The sequence below is a fragment of the Copadichromis virginalis genome, linkage group LG18 (assembly GCF_057382275.1).
Source record: "Copadichromis virginalis isolate Kocher_CV1m ecotype Utaka linkage group LG18, C_Virginalis_male_GT1.1, whole genome shotgun sequence".
In the NCBI taxonomy this organism is placed as follows: Eukaryota; Metazoa; Chordata; class Actinopteri; order Cichliformes; family Cichlidae; genus Copadichromis; species Copadichromis virginalis.
In genome coordinates this window covers 21,543,876-21,565,464 of record NC_140635.1, presented here as the reverse complement: position 1 = coordinate 21,565,464, position 21,589 = coordinate 21,543,876, and the positions used below count along the sequence as shown (strand labels likewise).

Here is a 21,589-nt window from a genome sequence, read left to right as displayed (position 1 = left end):
GGTGCAACGATATTCGTATCGATATTGAACCGTTCGATACAGTGCTTTCGGTTCGGTACGCATATGTATCGAACAATACAAAATTTGTAATTTATTTTATCAACTTTCCTTCTGACGATGCTGTCTGTGTTGAGCGCTCAGTGAATCTGTGTTCGACTACTCCGCCTAGGCTGCACTGTCCAGCGCAGATCCACTGAGCGCTCAACACAGACAGCATAGTCAGAAGGAAGAGCGCAGGGCAAGCTAGTGAGACAGAAGTTAAGCTCTCCTTGCAACAGGCAAATTGAACCTCATTCAGATCTGGCGTTTGGAATTATTTTGGTTTTCATGTGACGTATGACCCTGAAGGTAAGCGAGTCATGGACTAAAGTAAAACAGTATGTTGGATGTGCCATGCAATGCTCAATTACATTGATGTGAACTAGTGTGTTAGCGCAGTTAGCTCGTTAACGTGTTGGCCGTCTAGCCCCATGCACGGAGCGATCGGCGGTAGCTCGTTAACGGAGATTTGCCGTGTTGTGGCGTTAAGGTCATTTCAACGAGATTAACCTGAAAGCACTAGTGGGAACACAACGAATATGACTGCACATTTACGCCGACATCATCCTAGTGCAAAGACAAGTGGAAGCAGACAAAAAACAAGCAAGCATGCTACTAACTTTAGCCGAGTCATTTAGACAGCTGTTAGCACATGATTCTCCTTATGCTGCTGAGAATATAGCCCAGAAGAAGCGGATAGTATAGCTTTTATTTTGGAAAGAGCCATTTCTCTGTAATAAACTCTCTTTTCCAAAGATGAGTGATTCCTCAATCAGATACAGGGCTTGCAATATCGCTAGCCCGACGTCCCGGAGCTAGCGATTTTTTCAGTCGGGCTACCAAAATCTATCTCTTCCCTGCCCGTCGGGCTATTGTAGGAAAAATATATGTCAATGCTTTTGCATTCTTTCAGAAATGTAGCTGGGTAATTATGTCATTGGCATCGGTGAGCCACTGTCAATATGTGACATATTGAAGTCGCGTTTGAATTTGCGCTTGTTTTTTTGCTTTCACTTTGCAATCGTGCGAACTGTGTATAGAGAGCGACAGCACTGATCTGTGAGTGATGATAATTTGTGCACCAATTCCTCTGACATCGTCTTATTAATCGTTAGCTTACTATGCAAACATGACAAGTGAAATCTCCTGCAGCAAGCTTAAACATGTGAGAGGTTGATCGCGCAGAGAATCGCTGAGCTTATGTGAGTGCGTGTGTAAAAGCAAAATAAGACAGGTCAGGGTGAAGAAGTGACAGCCAAAGAAAAGCTTACCACAAAACGGAGAAGTTATGACAAATCAGACTATAAGGCAAAAAGAAAGTGCAGCTTTATGGTTTCATGGACAAAAGAATTTCTGTGGCTGCAATATGACGAGCTAAATAACCAGGGCTGCACATAAGTGGTCCGCAGGTGCGCATTCGCTGTCAAAATAAAAAACACGCACAAGGGTTAGGGTTAAATTTAAAAACTGTACTTTTGAGTTAAAATATATATTTATAATTTTAATAAATGACATATTAAAAAGGCATGAACATTTTTTTTGTATCGAAAAAATATCGAACCGTGACACCAAAGTATCGAACCGAACCGAACCGTGAATTTTGTGTATCGTTGCACCCCTAATATATATATATATATATATATATATACTGTATAGATTACGTGAAGTACCCTCAGAAGGTCTGCTAGATGATGTTAATGCAGCACTACGGGCAGTACCTACAACCACAATTACCGACACGTCTGGCAGCACAAATGAACCAGCTGCTAGTTAATGAGAGACACCTGGAATGGCTAACCGAAGGTCGGACGGTCCTGATCCCCAAGGACCCCAAGAAGGGACCGGTCCCCTCCAACTACCGACCAATAACCTGCCTCAGTACTACATGGAAGCTCCTGTCAGGCATCATATCGGCTAAGACGAACAGGCACATGGGTCAATACATGAGCGGGACACAGAAAGGAATTGGCAAGAATACCAGAGGCACAAAACACCAGCTACTGGTAGACAGAACAGTCAGCCGAGACTGCAAGACCAGACTGACCAACCTGTGCACTGCCTGGATTGATTACAAGAAGGCCTATGACTCAATGCCCCACAGCTGGATACTGGAATGCCTAGAATTGTACAAGATCAATGGGACCCTAAGAGCCTTCATCAGGAACTCAATGGGGATGTGGCGTACAACACTAGAGGCCAACTCCAAGCCCATAGCACAAGTCACCATCAAGTGCGGGATCTACCAAGGAGATGCTCTGTCCCCACTGCTGTTCTGCATAGGCCTGAACCCCCTCAGTGAGATCATTAACAAGACTGGCTACGGATACCGACTACGGAACGGAGCAGTTGTCAGCCACCTCCTGTACATGGATGACATCAAGCTGTATGCCAAGAGTGAACGAGACATCGATTCACTGATCCACACTACCAGGCTATACAGCAATGACATTGGAATGACATTGGAATGTCGTTCGGACTGGAGAAGTGTAGTCGGATGGTAACAAAGAGAGGGAAGGTAGTCAGAACTGAGGGGATTGAACTACCAGAAGGCAACATTGCAGACATAGAGGACAGTTACAAGTACCTGGGGATCCCGCAGGCGAATGGGAACCATGAAGAGGCCGCTAGAAAAGCTGCAACCACCAAGTACCTGCAGAGGGTCAGGCAAGTCCTGAGGAGTCAGCTGAATGGTAAGAACAAGATTCGGGCCATCAACACCTACGCCCTGCCCGTGATCAGGTACCCTGCTGGGGTAATAGGCTGGCCAAAGGAGGAGATAGAAGCCACTGACATAAAGACAAGAAAGCTCCTTACCATGCATGGAGGGTTTCACCCCAAGTCCAGCACCCTGAGGCTGTACGCTAAGAGGAAGGAAGGGGGCCGGGGACTGGTGAGTGTCAGCACCACAGTCCAGGATGAGACAACGAACATCCAAGAATACATTGGGAAGATGGCCCCAACTAACCGAGTGCTCAGTGAATACCTCAGGCAGCAGAAACCCAAGAAAGAGGAGGGAGACGAGGAACCATCATGGAAGGACAGGCCCCTGCACGGTATGTACCACCGGCAGATAGAAGAGGTGGCTGATATCCAGAAATCCTACCAGTGGCTGGACAAAGCTGGACTGAAAGACAGCACAGAGGCACTCATGGCACAAGCACAAGAACAAGCTCTGAGCACAAGATCCATAGAGGCTGGGGTCTATCACACCAGGCAAGACCCCAGGTGCAGGCTGTGTAAAGATGCCCCAGAGACAATCCAGCACATAACAGCAGGGTGCAAGATGCTAGCAGGCAAGGCATACATGGAACGCCATAACCAAGTGGCCGGCATAGTGTACAGGAACATCTGTGCCGAGTATAACCTGGAAGTCCCGAGGTCAAAATGGGAGATGCCCCCAAGGGTGGTGGAGAATGACCGAGCTAAGATCCTGTGGGACTTCCAGATACAGACGGACAAAATGGTGGTGGCTAACCAACCGGACATAGTGGTGGTAGACAAACAGAAGCAGACGGCCGTAGTGATCGATGTAGCGGTTCCGAATGACAGCAATATCAGGAAGAAGGAACACGAGAAGCTGGAGAAATACCAAGGGTGGTAATCGGAGCACTAGGTGCGGTGACTCCCAAGCTAGGCGAGTGGCTCCAGCAGATCCCGGGAACAACATCGGAGATCTCTGTCCAGAAGATCGCAGTCCTGGGAACAGCTAAGATACTGCGCAGGACCCTCAAGCTCCCAGGCCTCTGGTAGAGGACCCGAGCTTGAAGGATAAACCGCCCGCAGGGGCGTGCTGGGTGTTTTTTTTTTTTATACATATACACACACATACATATATATATATATATATATATACATACATACATACATACATACATACATACATACACACATACACATATATATACATACATACATACACACACATATATATACATACATACATACACATGTACACATATATATACATACATACATACACATGTACACACACATATACATACATACATACACATGTACACACACATATATATATATATATATATATATATATATATATATATATATATATATATATATATATGTGTGTGTGTGTGAGTGTTAATAACTGATTGATCCTTGAAACACGCACATCAGCTGTAGCAAACAGAGATACACACGTGCATGCTTGTGGATGTCCACACGGTGCCTTATATGCTCCTACACACACACACACTCAACTAAATCCCAGCACACAACCTAAGGCATGTCAGGAGTCCTAATGACCTACGCCGTGTGTTTGCAAGGGTGTAAAAGTGTGTTATGAATTAGAAAGAGGAGAGGCAGAAGATGAACTAACGATGGCTGCTAATAATTACAGATCTGTAGCGTGGAGGAGTTAATGAGGAGCCAAAGCCTCCCATGATGCTCCAGTAATAATGAATGAGGAGTGAGAGAGTGGAAAGAGGGAGAGAGAGAGAGAAGGGTGGGAGATGTCAGTTTGAGAGGCTGCAATGCCCTTTGGTTTCTCTGCACTCTGGGCATGCCAACGAGAGAGCCTTCCCAGAGGAGACTTGTCTCCACACTAATGAAGATGTGACAGACCTCCGGTCCGTGACTTGCAAGGTATAGGGAAGAGTGGAAGGAGGATGAGGAAGCAAAGAGTGACAGCTCATATAAAATGAAAGGCGCTGAAAAGGTGAAAGGTTTGCAAGACCTTCAAAAAGAGTGAGACATTGTCAGTAGCAAAACTTATTAGACTGATAGGTGGTGTTTTTCAATTGGTTTATATGTCAGCAAAAGACATTGGGAAACTTGAAATTATATTTAGATAAGCGCTACGCGAATAACAGTTTCCCCATGACACTCAGACAAAGTAAAACACAATTATTACCCACCAGAGAGCTGGTGTAGCTGGGATCAGACGTGTCATCCTGCAGGTAGCGTGACAGACCAAAGTCGGACACTTTACACACCAAGTTGCTGTTGACGAGAATGTTCCGTGCGGCCAGGTCACGATGGACGTAGTTCATTTCTGAGAGATATTTCATTCCTGCAGAAATCCCACGCATCATTCCCACCAACTGGATCACTGTGAACTGACCATCATTTTGCTAAAGGACAGAGAGCAAAACAAATGAAAATGCAGAGCTTATGTCATGCTGTTGCCATGCTGTAAATGAGCAAAGCTGGAGGTCGCAGATTGCAGCAAAGGCTAATATAACCATTTTTAATAGGCAAAAATTATTACGCTGTTTCTTCTTACTGAATCATTAACACATGTTGACTTAAATTCATCACTCCACTTCCTCATTCAACGTGTACCGTAATCAAATTCGGTTTGAGTCAAGGCTGCTCAGTTGGATTCTCATCTTCTTCTGTAGCATGAGGTAAGCCTTGCAGCAGATCATTATTATCACAGCCATGGGGTACATGCTCATGGCAGATAACAAGAGGAGTCATGTTGTTATAGCTACATACAAGACCCTTATTTTGAGTTATCTTTGATTTTAGTTTTTCTTGTGCGTCCTTTTTTTTCTTGTTTGTTGGTTACACTTTGCAATTACAAAATCAACACACTGAGTCCCTGTCTTGCCTTTCAAATCCTTTTAATGTCCAGAGGAAGAGTATATTTGTATTAAATAAGCAAATCAGATTCCTGCAGCCAATCTTACTCAGTGTAGGTGTTAGAGCATTGTTCCATTCAAGCATACAGGCATCCATCTCTTTAAACTCCAAGAATGGTGCCCCTACCCCTGTGTGAATGCTCTGAAGAGCAAGCTTTGAACCCCAGAAACCCAGTAACAAATAAGAGGGTAAGAGAGATCGATGGAAACACAAGTCGGATGTGGCGGTTAGCAAAGCCAACTTCAAAGAACCCATTTAAACCCACCCTAGATCAAAGTGGAATAGAACACCAATCCATGAGACTGAAGCAGGAAAAAAGAGAGCTGAATATTGATTAAGCTGTATGTCCGCTCAATCCTGACTATAAAAGAAAGAGTGAAGAGTCCATTAATAGCTCCAGGCATTAAATTAAAGGCTGATAAAGCTAGCCAGTGTGGAAATTTTCAAATTAAGAATGACTGAAATCAAGTTCATTGTCATGAAACATATTCTCCGTTGGCACTGGACAGATTAAGAAGGCTCATTCCAATTTGCATTAGGAGGGATTCTTAGCATGAACTCCTTTAGTGGGATTGCTTTACAATTTACTTCCAATTAGCTTCTCAGTCTCAGATTTTCAAGCTTCCATTTAACTCACACATGGCTTCAGATCTCGTCATATAGCTGTTTGCAACTTTGTGTGACACAGTGCAAGCATTAAACAAAGAAAAATCACTCACCCTGAGGAATGAGTCAAGAGCGCCATTCTCCATAAACTCAGTAACGATCATAACTGGACGGCTCTTTGTGACTACACCCTCAAGACGGATAATGTTCGGGTGGTCAAACTGGCCCATGATTGATGCTTCAGACAGGAAGTCCCGCCTCTGCTTCTCCACATAGCCCGCCTTTAAGGTCTTAATAGCTACATAGATTTCCCTCTTGCCAGGTAGCTTCAAACGGCCCTTGTAGACTTCCCCAAATTCCCCTAGTTTGAAAGAGAAAGAAGAGTTTCCTCATTTCCTTCTGTTAGCAGAAAAAGCCTTTACACAAAAGCAGAGTTAATCAGATCATAAATTTCACGTCTGTTTTTAAAGTTACCTAAAGTGCTTTTATAGAGCCTGTTATGTCTTGCTATCATATAATACAGTATGGCTCTTCTGACACACAGCATAGGCTGGCAAGTGCCTTTATATTCCCCCTATCAAACAATACCAGGCAAGCACTGTCTGGCAAATTTCTGGAACCCATGTGATTAATTATCACCACCTTGGTGTCCTGGAGAGACAACACATAGTGAAATCAACAAAAACAAAAACCTTTAATTAGCTGATCCCACTGCATCCTTATCCCTATTGTATCTCTGTCACTTCCTCACACCTAGCTTGCTGAGGTCGCCTGTGCTCCAAAGCTACTCCAGGCCCAGCAACATTACCAGGGGTATTTTAGCCTCCATATGAACCAGCATGTATGATGTCAGTGTCCTCTCGGCTGTAGAAAAGATGTGTTCGATCCCAAAGAAAGGGACATGTACCAAAAACACATGCACATACTGAACTTAAGTTTAATCAGAATTCACTTGAAAGCAATCAGGACCTAATTATGTAGTTGTAATTTTAATATACAGTTTAATAATACATAAGAGGTCATTCTCAAGTTAAGAAAAACAAAACAAAACAAGGACAGGAAACAAAATGTCTGCACTTTTACATGTAAAGTAAATGAGGAAGAAATGATGCAAGGGCTGAACATCATCAAAGCCAAAATCAACAAGATCCAAAAACACAGAAGCACAAAGAAAAGGCAGAGAGGGTTGAGTTATTTCTAATGACATTATGTCCCTGGGTAGGTGGCCTATATACTGCTAGTACACTTGACATAGGCCCTTGACATGTTCCCATCTGAAGTGGCTGCCAGAAAGGTTGTTCTTCATGACCTTGAACAGATTCAGGTTTTTATATGACATACAACAACTCAACAATCCACATTTATCTGACACACAGACACAGAATACAAAAGCATGCATGCACGAAGATTTGCCATACCTGCACCAATGACCTCCTCTATTTTGACAGTAGAAACATCTATCTCCTTGGCAAATTCTCGTACAGCTTCGTTTGGGTCCTCGTAGGTGAAGGGGTCAATGTAGATCTTCATCCCCGGAGAGCCTGAGAAGTGGGTCGGGCAGCCCAGTGGGGAGGGGCAGTTAGACATGTCGGCTCGCAATGAGAGTTCTAGAACAACCAAAGTGCTCAGTGAGCTTTCCAGAAGATGAAACTAGTCTTTTGGGGTCTTGAGCTAAAGGTTGGTGAATTCAAATAACCCCCAAGTGTTAGCTTAAATCACAGAGTCACAGCATTACTTATAATCACTATAAACTTTTGATCGCTGCAAATGATGATACCTTCATTTGCTCTATTATCCATGCTTAGAGACGGGCCAAAGCACGGCAATGTGTAAATTAAAATGAACGTGTACTGAACACATCAAAGAGTGTAGGTGGAGAATTAAAGGAACTGGCTCCAAAACATGTAGAGGCAGACAACAAAATGGTGGTGATTCAGTGCTTACGAGAGGAAAAGAGCTAGAGAGAGAGAGAACGAGACAGAGAGACAAAGAGAGGGAGGGAGATTAAGGGATAAAGGAACAGATGAGGGAATATAGAAAGAGTAAATGTAGACTTTTTTTTCACCCCTTTATCCCTTACCCTAGCAGTATCTGCTCTTTGATAGTGGTAGAACCAATTTTCCTGCAATCTTTCCCTATAGGAGCTCATAAAGAGATAAAGCCGCTACGCTATCAACTAGCTTTTTATGCCACTCTACAGTAGGTGAGACCAGTTCACAGACTGGCGATGTTTGCAAAAAAAGAAGTACAGCTTTTCTGTGCCGACAGGCTAAGTAAAACACTTGTAAACAAATTCAATATGCTGCCACAAGATGGACAGCGAGCAAGTAGACTTCAAATCATCATTTTTGCAGCTACACCCAAGGGCAGCCTTCTTTCTCAGAGCTGTTTAGGCAAAATCTTTGCAGCCATGATTGGAATAAACCCATCTCCATCAAGTCAATTTGTGCCTAGCCCTTTGCATAAGCCACAGAGAAGGAGGAAGGAGTCTCAGGAGACAAAAAGAGAATAGGGTCTAGTCCTGGGATCAAGGTGCCTCACCTTGCTCTTGACTAGAAGCTGATTCTAGTTACCACACTAATTGCTTTGAACCCTGTCTGTGTGAGTGTAATTGCTCATTAGAGATTCCATACAGACTGGATTCAAGTTAATCCATCAGAGGGTTTACAGCTTTGCATTCCATAAAGTCATTCGATTTACAAATGTCGCCAAGCTGCTCACTTAGTGGCACCACTGGGTAGGACTCAAAATCTCAGTGGGGAGCACGCAACAGCAAGCTTATGGCAGCACGCTCACACTCAAAATCTCAAGCTCTTGTGTGCACATACCTCCAAAATAAATGTACAGCCATTACTTTCTAATTCACAGTCCATAGCCCATTTTTATGTATAATTTAAAATGCAAACAGTTTATCGTCCTCCCTGTGGCACAGCCCTGGTTAACTGGACTCGTCTTTTTATGGCCACTGGATAAAAAATAGATTCCTACTTTAATATTTCATAGGCTCTCCATCTGAGAGTACGAAGCAAATGTATCCAGAAGTCATTTCTATTTTGGACCAACATATAAAACAACAACTCTGTCAGGAAAGAATCCAAGGCTGCCACAGTGGCTCACGGACACGTGCGTACCACAACAGATATAAAGCTTAGATTAATATAATAAATTAGAACAAAGTTTATGACATAATTGTCCAAACGGTTAAGTGTACTCAGACAAATTTCCACTCTGGTGGACAATAAAGTTGATTCTATTCATTTCTATTAGCTGGCAGGCGTAATAAGTTACAGTGTACTGCAATGCACTTAACCATGTTATTTTCACCAATGTCCAAAATTTAGCCTGCTATTAGTCTGTCCCGGTCGTTTACGTAATGGTCCTAATGTATCCACAAATCAACTGCAGAGCCGTAATGCTTACATTAATCTATTACTGGCAATGGCTACAATCAGATTACTGGTTTTACTACAAACACTTTATATATTGCCCAAAGACAAACAAAAATGTCTGCGAATGAAATAGTAGCTCCATAAATGCTCATCTTTTTAAGTTAAAAGGGAATGTTTCATACATTAGCCTGTCACCAAGGAAACATAATTTCTTCTAATTCCCTTTGCCTGACAATATTTGTGATTTCACTATATAGCATTTAAATACTTTATGTGATTTATGTGCAGAGCAATATATCCCTAGAGTGTTTTATGTAGGTCTAAGATGCACACTAATCTACTCCGTGGCTCTAAATATAATGAGCTGCATTTCCGTCCTGAATATTAACTAATTATCCATTGTTTGATGTCAGAAACGTATTTGTCAAACACACACTTATTATTTATTGGGGCTTATTAGTATGCACATAAGAGATCTACATTTTGTATGGAGTCACTAAAAAAAGAAAGTGAAATGTTTGTGGGGATTTTTTTCAGGCCTTTTGCAACTCTTTTGGTTTTCCTTGAAAAGTTTGAAAAGTGATGAAAGGTTCACCCTGTTAATTATAATATTTTAACATATTTAGGATGAAGAGTGAACTTGCACATATAAAGGAAATATGCAAGAAAAAAAAGGAGTATAAGCATATTTTATATCCACCCATAATTAACTAGTTCTTTTCAGTGAGTTTCCATTGTCATCGGGTGTGAGCACCAGATGTTGAAGCGCAAATAACATCTGCAGCAACAAGTACGGTCTGAACATTTGTAATTTAAAATTTGTTGGTAGTCATGTGGAAACATGAGGGCACAACACAGACATTTAGTACTTAGAAATGTCTGTTAATTTGTTTAGATGGGTTGTCGGTGTGAGTTAAAGGCTAAAAGGAAATGTTTCCCTGAGAGAATCTGCAAATACTTAGTGCATGGACCTGAGTGCATGGCAGTGCAGTAATGAACTTCTATGATTCCTTCACTTTTTATATACTGTTATAGATTTAATTAGGAGATAAAAGTATAGAATTCTAATGTTTATTCTACGCTTGGTAACTCCCAATAATGCTGTGAAGACATGTTTTTAGGAATATGTGCAAAAGGAGTACATGAAGTCCTAGTAGCACACTTAATGTCAGGACAGAAGCTGAACCATGGAGTCACAGGAACACAGCAGGCCCCTGTGACAAAACTGTGGCTAGACATATGTGGAGGCAAATATCAACCCATTTTTAAATCTGAGTGCTCCAAGGAACACAGTGGCCTTAATAATCATGAAATTGAATAATTTTGGAACCAGCAAGATTATTCTTAGAAATGTCTGACCAAACTGAGACAGAGGGAGAAGGGCCTTATTCAGAAAGAACCCACTGATCAATCAAGCAGAGGCTTGGAGGTCTGCTGCAGATAAGAAACCTGGGAAACCTGCTGTAGGATCATCATCTCAGTAGAAGCACTGAGATCATGTCTTTAGGTCTTGGGGGCTGAAAAGAAGCCAGTCTGAGTCTAAGCCATATGACAGCTGCTTTGAGATTATTGAACATCAGTTAAATGCATCCAGCAGCATCAGGAATAAGTTTATCTCATCTGATGAGACAGAAATTGAACTCAGTGGGTAGAACTCCAAGCACTATGGCATGATTTCCTGTCTAATAACATGTCTATGGCTATGGAGATAACAACACAGTGCTGTGTGGTGGCTTCTTGGGAACTGTTATAGGAACGCTGGTCTGAATGGAAGAAAGGAAGAATAAGTATGAGTCAAATTAGAATAAAAAATGCAAACCATGAGTAGCCCAGGCAAAGGTCATACTTAGACAAAATAGAACTTTGTGGAGAGGCCTGATGATGGCAGTTCACAGATGCAATCCAACCTTTCAAACTGCCCAAAAACACAGGTTAATAAATATTTTAGCAACTTAATCAGGAATGATCTTTTGATTGTTTTGAAAGAGAAAACTGCAAAATAGTTTTAACCATTGAATAAATCCACTTAATTAACTTAAACAGTGTACACAGTGATGATACTGTACATGACAACAACCACTGAATCTGATGGGGTGATCGCTTTAAGCCACAGCAGCAGCATTTGACTTGTGTTCACATGAACATCACAAGCAGGAGTTGGTGTAATGTTAAAGGTCTGATTTCTTGCATAAGCATGACCATCAGGCTGCACCACTGAATTTACAGTATTAGCAACGTCTGTCTTGAGGTGGGCTGCAAATGAGGCGATATTATGAGGCAACATCTGGAGGAGCTGACAGCTGGGTGAAAGCTGGCAGGCACATTTTTTTGGAGGATCACCCAAAGCAATTGTTTGAGTTGGTCTATTTTATTGCTGCACTGAATACTGCAATTACAAAACTGCCAGTCAAACCTTGACAGAAAAGCAAAAAACAACAATGCATCACAGGGTGGGGAAAAACCTCGTGTGCGTTGGCATTGTGAAGGTTTCCTTATTAGCATTTGATTTTGTATCCACCTTAGATCCTTCATTTGATAATTAAGGCTGCAAACAACTGTTATCTTTTATTTTCATGACTTGTGTTAATTACAGTGCATCCCTGACTGTGGCAAAACTGACTCCTCTGTCCAGAGCAGTTTTAATAAGCCCCAAGCTACCATTCTCGTAGCTTTGACACAAAGTAACTGTGTTGAAGCCATTTGCTGTGTCAGGCTCAACAAAATTCAATCCCCTTGAGTAAACCCTTTCTCAGACTGCTAGGTTGGCAGTACATAAGGCTTTCTTTGACGCACCAATTTACACACATTTCTTTTGTGCATGTGTGACTGAGTGTTTGTCAGAGGTTATATGTGTGTCCCTGCAGGCTACTTCCCCTGATCAGTCAATGCCCAGGGAGTGCTTAAAACACAACTCAGTCATGGCTATCGTGCAGCCCTAAGAGATGTCAGTCAATGTCACGGTGAAAAGTAGAACCACAGACACTTGCTACATAAATTTTCCATATCTTTAATGCATTATTATTCATTTTAAATGCCTTACATTATTAATTATAGTCCAACAGTAGAGGAAGAGAGAGAGAGAGAGAGAGAGAGAGAGAGATAGAGAGATAGAGAGATAGAGAGATAGAGAGATAGAGAGATAGATAGATAGATAGATAGATAGATAGATAGATAGATAGATAGATAGATAGATAGATAGTAACTAACCAGTAACTTAGAGCAGCTGTAAGTAATAGAGCAGACTCACCTCTTCCTGTTGTGTAATGTTGCAGCTTGTCACTGTACACCGCCTCCTTGGAATATGCTCTTTTCCTATAACGATGCAATGAGTGTTGGGAAAGGAAAGACAGAGAGCGAGGGGGAGGGGTGCCAAGATGAAAGAGGTAAACATGATCTTATTACTTTTGGTGTTTTTGTGTACCGGCTGAAAATGACGTGGCTGAAATTGAATCAGCTGCAAAGGGTTAGAAATGGCAAATGAAGTTTATGAAAATGAGCTGATTTTTAATTAGACCTTGATAGGATCTCACTCCTTTTCATCTGTCTCCTCTGCCTCAGCATCAAAAGAGCCTGGCCCATTTGATGAACACTTTACTTGCTCAAACTTGCACACAGCCCTGCAGAAAATTTGACTTTCATATATCTAAAGTGGAGCAAGATGTGAATGTGACAATGTGACAAACCGCTGCAAAATGAAATTGGCTTAACGGGGCAAAGTAGGAGATGTTAAGTTCTCTAAGGAATTGAGTATTCCATTTCAAATGACAATTTTGCTTTCCCGTTCCATCAAATTCGTGCGTGCCTTTACTATTCAGTATGCCTGTCATTGAATCAAGTGATAGTCTTGCTGCACTAATAAATGATATGTGACTACATGTAGGGCACGTTACACGATAAGTTCCAAAGCATAATCAGCACCAGTTATGTTTCATAAATGTTTTTACAGAAGATTACAATAAATGTCAGGAATTTTAGGAATCTTACGCACCACTGAATTTTATTTTTACATAATTAATACAGCAAATGACACAAACCGTATATGCTGAGAGTCTGGTGGAATTTTACCTGCAATGTTGCCACCTATTGGATTTTTTAGTACGTATTATTAGCGACAATGAGAACCAACGTGGCATACCGAATGGTTTATGCCCTATGTGTATATTTTTTGCAGTTCCAACTTCCTTCAAAACAAACTGGGAGCTTGAAAAGAATCTACAGTTTGAACGATGTGACACATTTTTCAACATCTTCTTAGTGTATTACAAAAGACAAGATAAAGGAAAATCTGGTTACCTGCTGCAAACAATGGAGATAGCAATAAGGGAAACAATGAAGACCACTCCTGCTGCTGCTGACCCCGCAATCAGAGGAAGCTGTTCCCTCAGCTCAGACTTGAAGTCATCTGGGTTGCACAAAGACACGACAGACAAGCAGTGAGAAAGGCTTAGGTAAGGCATGAGAAGCATGTCTGTGTTTATGTGGTGCTGTGTACTTATGCATGTGTTTTGGCAGGAGAAGAAAAGGCAGAGCAGAATGGTTAGACTGAGTTTACTGGTGGATAAAGGAAACACAGAGATCTCTCTGCTGAGATGTGCTGACTGGAATCCTGTGAGCATTTGAAAGACTGACAGACAGGTGGTGTTTGATAAATCAGAAGAGAGACAGAGAGTGAGAGAAAAATCATAAAGCTGGTTGTGAGAAAGAGCGAGGAGGGCAGCTCGCCTTCTCTGTTGCTATAGCTGTCTGAAAGGTGCGGACAAGAAAATGCACCTAGGAATGTTGTTTCTATGGTGTTGAAAGGAAGTCATCCACTGCCAATCACGCACATATAGCCCAAACATGTTTTTGACTGTGGTAGTTCAGGGGACAGAATAAATGCCTGCTTAAAAATACCACACAGCAGAATCTTTTGGTTATCTATTTGCGAGCATGTCTTTCTGTGACTTTGGCATCAGCAGACACTGTAGTTAAAGCAATGCACGATTTAGCATGCTGCAGGCAAATCAGCAGCTTCTAAATCCAATCCCCCGTGTAGAATGGGCCCATTGGATTAAAGTGATAAAGTGAGAACTAATGCATCTTCGAAGCAGTGTGAAAGCTGCAGTATATGTGGAAACTGGATGTGACAGGAATTGCTCACTCTTTCAACTCACACATTTATCAAAGGAAGGAATCAAGGAAAGAGTAAGAATGCTGTTCCAGCTACTCAAACTTTTAGGGTAGTCTTCTTGTTCTCTTTCAGTGTATATTAGATGTGCGAGGTCCCCCCACCTGCCCACCACGCGCCCATACGAGAATGTTGACTTTTCTTGACAGCCAAAAATCACAGAGACACCTCTTCTAACAGCAAATACGCTCCCATTACAATCAGTTAACTCTCGAGGCCTCAGCCAATTAGAGAATTGTGGCATCAATCACATAACCAATACTCCAATCACTTGTTTTCCGTCACACCTTACTTTGCGCCGTCGCTTTTGATTTGTTTGATTGTGTGTTTGCGCATCCACTGGTGGCAAAATGACACCTCGTGGAGGTGAATGAAAACGTGCTGACGGGAAGAGACAGGAGATTATATGTTTTGCGAAAAATGACGTGGAGTGCCTCTATTGTCTTCATGGGGCAATGAAGCAGGTTTGATGGGGGGGGGGGGGGGCTGGTAGAGGCGGAGGCGGCAGAGATGTGGGTGTTGTTGCCGGCAGTCCTCTGGCGTGTTGCTGCTTGCTTCGACGAATGCCGTGCTGTGGCAGCCAGCCAGCAGATGAACCCTAAGCTGTGCTGGTGTGGGCGAGCATCAAGTATGCGCATGTATGTGCTCACATTCACTAGTATGGTTTCATACGCAAGGAAAGCTGATGCGGAACTATTGGGGAGAGTAAATGGGGCAGTGACTGTGCCACATCTGCTCTGCACACAGGTAAATAGCCACAATGATTGGCTTAATTACCATCATCATGCTTCCCATCTTCCCCTCCCTCAAGATCATCACCATCTCATTCATTGTAATCTTTGCTGTTTAACAGCGAGTCTGGAAATGTCACTCCTGTCTTTAATGTATTTTGAATTATGGCCAAATAAGCATTGTAGGCTAGCCATCAAGTACGGTACAAAGAGTGGAAATCTTATGCAGAACATAAAAACGTAGGAAAGGCAATTATAAGTTCATATCTTTCTTTTTGTTGCTATTTTTGTTGCCTTGCGCTTATGAAAACCCAGCAGAATACATCTTGACTGAGCCATGTGATTTTCCAACAATTTAACTGCCTGGCAGAGCTATCAACTCTTTGCAAGCACGCCTTCCTGCACATACACAAATGAACCCCAGCCTTGCCAGTTCACCAGGTGTTACCGCCCATCTTCAGCCCTTTCTCTCTCCAACAACCCCCCGCCATGCATGGCAGAAAATTTCTCTCATCAACTACTAATCACAGCTACGCATTCTGGGACAACTCTCCAGCAACAGAAGGGCTGGGTGAAAAACCAATTAGCTAAGCATTTTGGATCAAGCACAGTTAGTTGCACAAACAAAAGACACTCGGTGTTCAACGTATCCGAAGCACCCACACACACTCAAACCTGACTGTGAGGGAAATTAATTTAGCTGTAGAAATAGGAAGCGCAATCAAACATTATGCCTCTCCTCTATCTCACTTACTAATAATAATGCAACAACAAATACAAAGACAAGAACGTCTGAAAAAGAAAAAAAAGAGAGCTATTGTGCATGAAACGAAACAAACGAGACAGAGAAGGATAGAGCGAGAGGGAAGGAGAGCTGTTTCTCCTGGCTCTGCAATCCTTACCATCTGTGAGGGTTTGGAAGCACATCTTGCTGCTGTATTTGCCAAAGCCAGCCACAGTCCGTGCGCGCACCTGTACCACATAGACTGTACCCGGCCTGAGGGCCTCCACACGCGCTGTGTTAGTTTGGCTCCGCAGGATAGTGGAGTTAATCTCTGCATGGTCCTGAAAAGAGCAACGATCACAGGCAGCATGTCAGAAGATGAAAGGATTAAATCACACCATGCAGAATTCAGAAAAGTCCAGTGTTGGCAAGTTTGAGATACAACAACCAAGTTTATGATGGAATCACGTATTCTGGTAATAGTAAGGAGAAATGGTCCCGAATTTAAAAGAAATTTTAAGTCGCATGTTACAGGAAATGCACTGTGCTTCTGAAAAACATCAGTGACAGAGAAAGAATAGAAGTCGATATAGAGAAGAGTAGATAAACAACAGACAGGAGCGACGAGGCAAAAGCTCTCCTTAAGGCTTCGGTGTGAATGCTGTATTAAACAGACAGTGGTAATATGTTTGTACACAAGTTTTTAAAAAGGCTTCAACCAGTTTGAACTTCAAATAAAATTTCAAACCACGACAGAGCACGTACGCGGTCTAAAACACACTGTGTAAAATATAAAAGCATTTATACAGTTACACGCATGCACAATATTGTAATTAAAGGCAATCGTTTCTTGCGGTTTACAAAGAGAAATCGCTACGTCAGAACATTAAAAACGCCACTGCGTGGTTTGTCGCTTGTGATGTGCTTCATGAGGTAATTTAATTACTGCAAGAAGTTTGAACATTTGATCCTCAGTTTTGTTCTTTGAAGTGGGTTTGCTTTTGTTGATTTATTTTTATTTATTTATTTTTTCAATCCAATTCCTCTGGCAGTAAGTATTTTACTTGTTTATGAAAAGGAATAGCTTAAAAATTCTTGCACGTCCCATGCAACATTCAATTTAAGGTGTTTCCCCTCTATTTTTTGTATTGATTTTTGAATTGGAATATCTATTTAGGATAGAAATCCAGTGGTGAAATCCAGCTTTTGTCAGCTGAGACAACTGGCAAAAATAAAAAAACATTCTGCAGAAAAGTCACTTTGAAACATGAATCCATGCTTTCATCACAACTCGGTTGGATTAGTGTAATTCTTTATATGTTGGTGTCGTCTTCAGCTGGTGCAAAATGCTGCAGCCTGACTTTTAACTGGACCACAGAAAAGAGAGCATATTACCCCTGTTTTATCCTCCCTGCCTGTCCATTTCGGAGTTCATTTTAAAATTCTTTTATTTGTTTTTTAGGTGATTAAATGGCCTTGCCCCGCCCTACCTCTCTGAGCTGCTGCACTTGCACTGCCCTTCCCCGTCGCTCAGCTGACCAGCTGCTCATGGATGTGCCGAGGAGCAGAGGCTCAGAGGGGACAGGGCTTTCGCCATAGCAGCTCCCAAATTGTGGAATTCATTGCTGCTTCTTATTAGACGGGCCTCTTCACTGCTAATCTTCAAAATTCGTTCTTAAGATCCACGTCTTCGGCTTGGCGTTTAACGCAGTTTGTATATTATTCTTTTTTTTATCCTTTTGTTTCACTCATGTTTAATCCGATCTTGTATTCTACTGATGCTTTTATTTTGCGTTTTAGTATCAATTCTGTTTATTTTATGTTTATCTATTTATTTATTCTGCGTACTTTTATTTTGGTCAGTGGGAGCAAAATATATAGAAATGAGGGGTGGCTGAAGATTTTTGCACATTACTATATTTTCACTCTTACAGAGGCAGTCTGCAGTCTGCTGCAGTGTAGTCTGGGGCTTGCTTTAGGTATCTGCTATTGTGGATCAGTAATGACTATGGCCTGTCACCTTCCCATAACCCAGAGTGAATATGACAGCCAGAAAATAAGACTGCACCTACACAACCCCCACCACTGCAAGCTGCTGATAGCTAGATGCTGACAGAAGTAGAGAAGGAAAAGGGCAGCTCAATGCAAAGGGGCCAATTTCCCTTGAATTAGTAGTGCAGTGTAAATATAGGCAACTTTTTCTTAAGTGTAATGAGTAAACTCATGCTTAATGCTAAATAAAAACTTCCAAAACATGTATGAGTATGCAGAGAAAACTTGAGAAAAAAAAATGACAACACTATGGAGTAGAAAAAAAAATAAAGGTAGAGAGGGAGGGGGGAGATGGTAGGAAGCGATAAGAAACTCGAGGCAGAAGGAACCCACATCAAAATCATTATCCAATCTTATTGGTGTAATTGAATCATTCCAGTTGCTCTGTCATTGAGCAGACGAGGTAAACACAGCTATGAAATCTGCCCCCCCCCCCCACATAATAACGTGAGCAATCACATTAACTCTTATTGGACACTCTGAGCTTGATGAAGACAAATGTTTGGGCCAGGGATGGGAGAGCATCACACCAACAGGCTTTCGCTCTATCTCTGAGAGAAAAGAGATATTTATAAACGCAATGCTGGATGTAACTGGTTTAGAGAGTTTAATCATTTCACAGACCTTTTGTACATGAGATCACACAAACTGTCATTTCACCAGTGTGCTGCATACAAATACTTGTGGAACTTGACTTCAGAGGAGCAGCTTGTGCATTTGAAAGAGGTGCGAAACACAAGAAGCCCCACGAGAGACTGAAACCCTTGTCACCTATTCATCTGGTCCAAGATATGGTTCAGTGCACGCGGACCACTTGGGGTCAAGATTTGCCTATTCCTGCTTATCAGTCATCGTGAATTTCCCTGAATCACACCCCCATCTGCTGAGCTTGAATGGGGGACAGGTGAGCAGACAGATGGCAAATCGCCAATGGGCAAGCATCCCTTGGGGGAGCCCCAGCTAGCAATGGCCCTTTCATGCTGCCTGTCAAATGGGGATTATGTGAGACACACACACACACACACACACACACACACACACACACACACACACACACACACACACACACACACACACGCGCACATCTGCTACTTAAAATGAGCTGGCATTTGGCACTCCAGCAGGTTAGGAGATAACCAATGAAAGCCCATGCCAGGAGGGACTTCCAGGTATGAGAGGTCCTCCCCTGCTGCCAGTCAAATGAGGATTAGGAGGACCACACCCATACTTGCTAAATAAAGACAAAGTTGCAGGTGGGAAGGCAGATGGCGGAGCAGCCAATCAAAAGCGTTGCCAGGGGTGACAGAGAGTAAGCAATATGGGGAGTTTGGGCTCTATGACATGTAATAAAATCACCGAAACACACTTAGCGAGGCAACTCTCTCATGAATATTGTTCACAGATTTAATCGATTCATTTTTATTGATGTGTCTTGTCCGGACTGTTGTTAATACACGAGCACATATCTATTAATTATAACCTACCACCTACATGACTAACATAAAGTAGTGACACTGCATATATTTGGATGTTTTAATTGAAGTTCTTATGGAGAATCTATTATATTTATTAGAATTATTGTATTACTACCAGAGCAATTATAATTGTATTGGTATTAACAGACTGTCACTTCTTTCTTTTTTTTCAAATTCCAATACACACCCAGTTGCTCTTCTAGTGCCAGTTTTCCTTGGCCACTTGTCATCCTTTCACTTCTGGAAATTTGTATTTTTGTGTGACTTTCTGAATCGAAACGATTCCTCTTGTGGGTCTGTTATAGGTGGTAGTCATATAAGACTATTTAAAAAAGCCTGATTTGACTTCACTTCACTTGGTCTGCAAAAACAAACAAACTATGTGTACACAGACACCTCTCAAAGTACACATAGTTTGTTTGTTTTTAAAAAACAAAAACAAAAAAACCCCCACCAAAAATGGACAGCATGGCTCCTTGGCACAGAGACAAACTTGGTAGTACCATGTGTCTTATTGAAAAGCTCACACACATGGGTGCACTCACACGCGCACATAAAGAGAAAGATGGGGAGTATATAAGACAAAATTTTGATATTTGAAGAAAAAAAAAACTCTTCTATTAATGTTCCCAATTAAAATGTATTGCCTAAGGTTGGGAAAAAACCACTTTATGTTTCAAATATTTTTATTGAGAGCAAGTATCATGATTGTAGTTTTTACAAATTGACATAACATAGCTTATGCTCCTTTTTTTCTCTAAACTAATAAGGCAAATAGTTAAACAACACCAACAACAACAACAAAAAAAACAAAAAAAAAAAAACAAAAAAAAAAAAAACCCGCAGTCACCCATAAGGGGTCCCGATACCCCGGCTGTCAGCAAAAGGGAAGAGAAACAAGTAAACAAAGTTTTATATTTTCCCAAGGTATATAAGTAAAGGGTGCCAGATTAATTCAAAATCTTTTACATTGTCATTCATACTATATCTTATTTTTTCAAGGTGAAGAGTGTTTATAAGTTCAGTAAGCCACATTTTTAATACAGGAGTTTCATTGCCTTTCCAAAGCTGCAGGATCAATTTCTTTGCAATAATCAAAGCATATGCCATAAACCTTTTTTGAGAGTGTTGTAAATTTTGTGTTTCGTTGGAAATCCCAAAGATGATTACTGTCGGATTTGGTTCAATCTTACTTTTAAAAATATTAGACATATAAGTAAAAATATCATACCAAAAACCCTGAAGCCTTGGACATAGTGCAAAACAATGTAACAGATTTCCATAGTGTATCTTGCATTTTTCACAGAGGGGGGAACACTCTGGATACATTTTGTGAAGTTTTTCCCTTGAATAGTGTAGTCTGTGTATAATTTTGTACTGAATTAAACAGTGGCGGGAATTAATAAAAGGCGTATTTATGTTGTGTAAGGCCTCCTGCCAGAAATCTTCTGATAGGAGAGTCCCAAAATCTTTTTCCCACTCCTCTTTGATTGAAGTAGTTGAAGGTATACTCATCTCCTGTATTGAATTATAAAATAATGAAATTCTCTGTTCAAACCCCCTTCCATCACTAAGACATCTGTCCAAAGGATCGGACGATATGTTTTCAAATTGTGGCAGGTATGTACGGATATAGTCTCTTAGTTGAAGATATCTAAAAAAATGACTGTGAGGCAATCCAAATCTATCTTTTAAATGTTGGAATGACATGAAAGTATCATTTAGGTATAAATCTTTTAATTTACAAATTCCCAATTCCTGCCATATATTGAAAGCTCCGTCTACACATGATGGAAGGAAAG

General features: G+C 41.5%; 1 protein-coding gene across 2 annotated transcripts in view; it reads right to left on the bottom strand.

Annotated features, from left to right (window-relative positions):
• ephb1 (EPH receptor B1) overlaps positions 1 to 21,589 on the bottom strand; it is a 175,396-nt gene that overhangs the window by 24,015 nt on the left and 129,792 nt on the right. The window contains exons 7-12 of one of the 2 annotated variants that reach the window (XM_085439564.1): positions 16,439 to 16,601; positions 13,932 to 14,040; positions 12,886 to 12,950; positions 7,668 to 7,856; positions 6,363 to 6,610; positions 4,914 to 5,129 (exon numbers count right to left, since the gene is read on the bottom strand). In XM_085439564.1, the coding sequence (XP_085295690.1) occupies positions 4,914 to 5,129; positions 6,363 to 6,610; positions 7,668 to 7,856; positions 12,886 to 12,950; positions 13,932 to 14,040; positions 16,439 to 16,601 (990 nt within the window). The remainder of the gene's footprint in view (positions 1 to 4,913; positions 5,130 to 6,362; positions 6,611 to 7,667; positions 7,857 to 12,885; positions 12,951 to 13,931; positions 14,041 to 16,438; positions 16,602 to 21,589) is intronic. The other variant, XM_085439565.1, reaches the window with a different exon arrangement.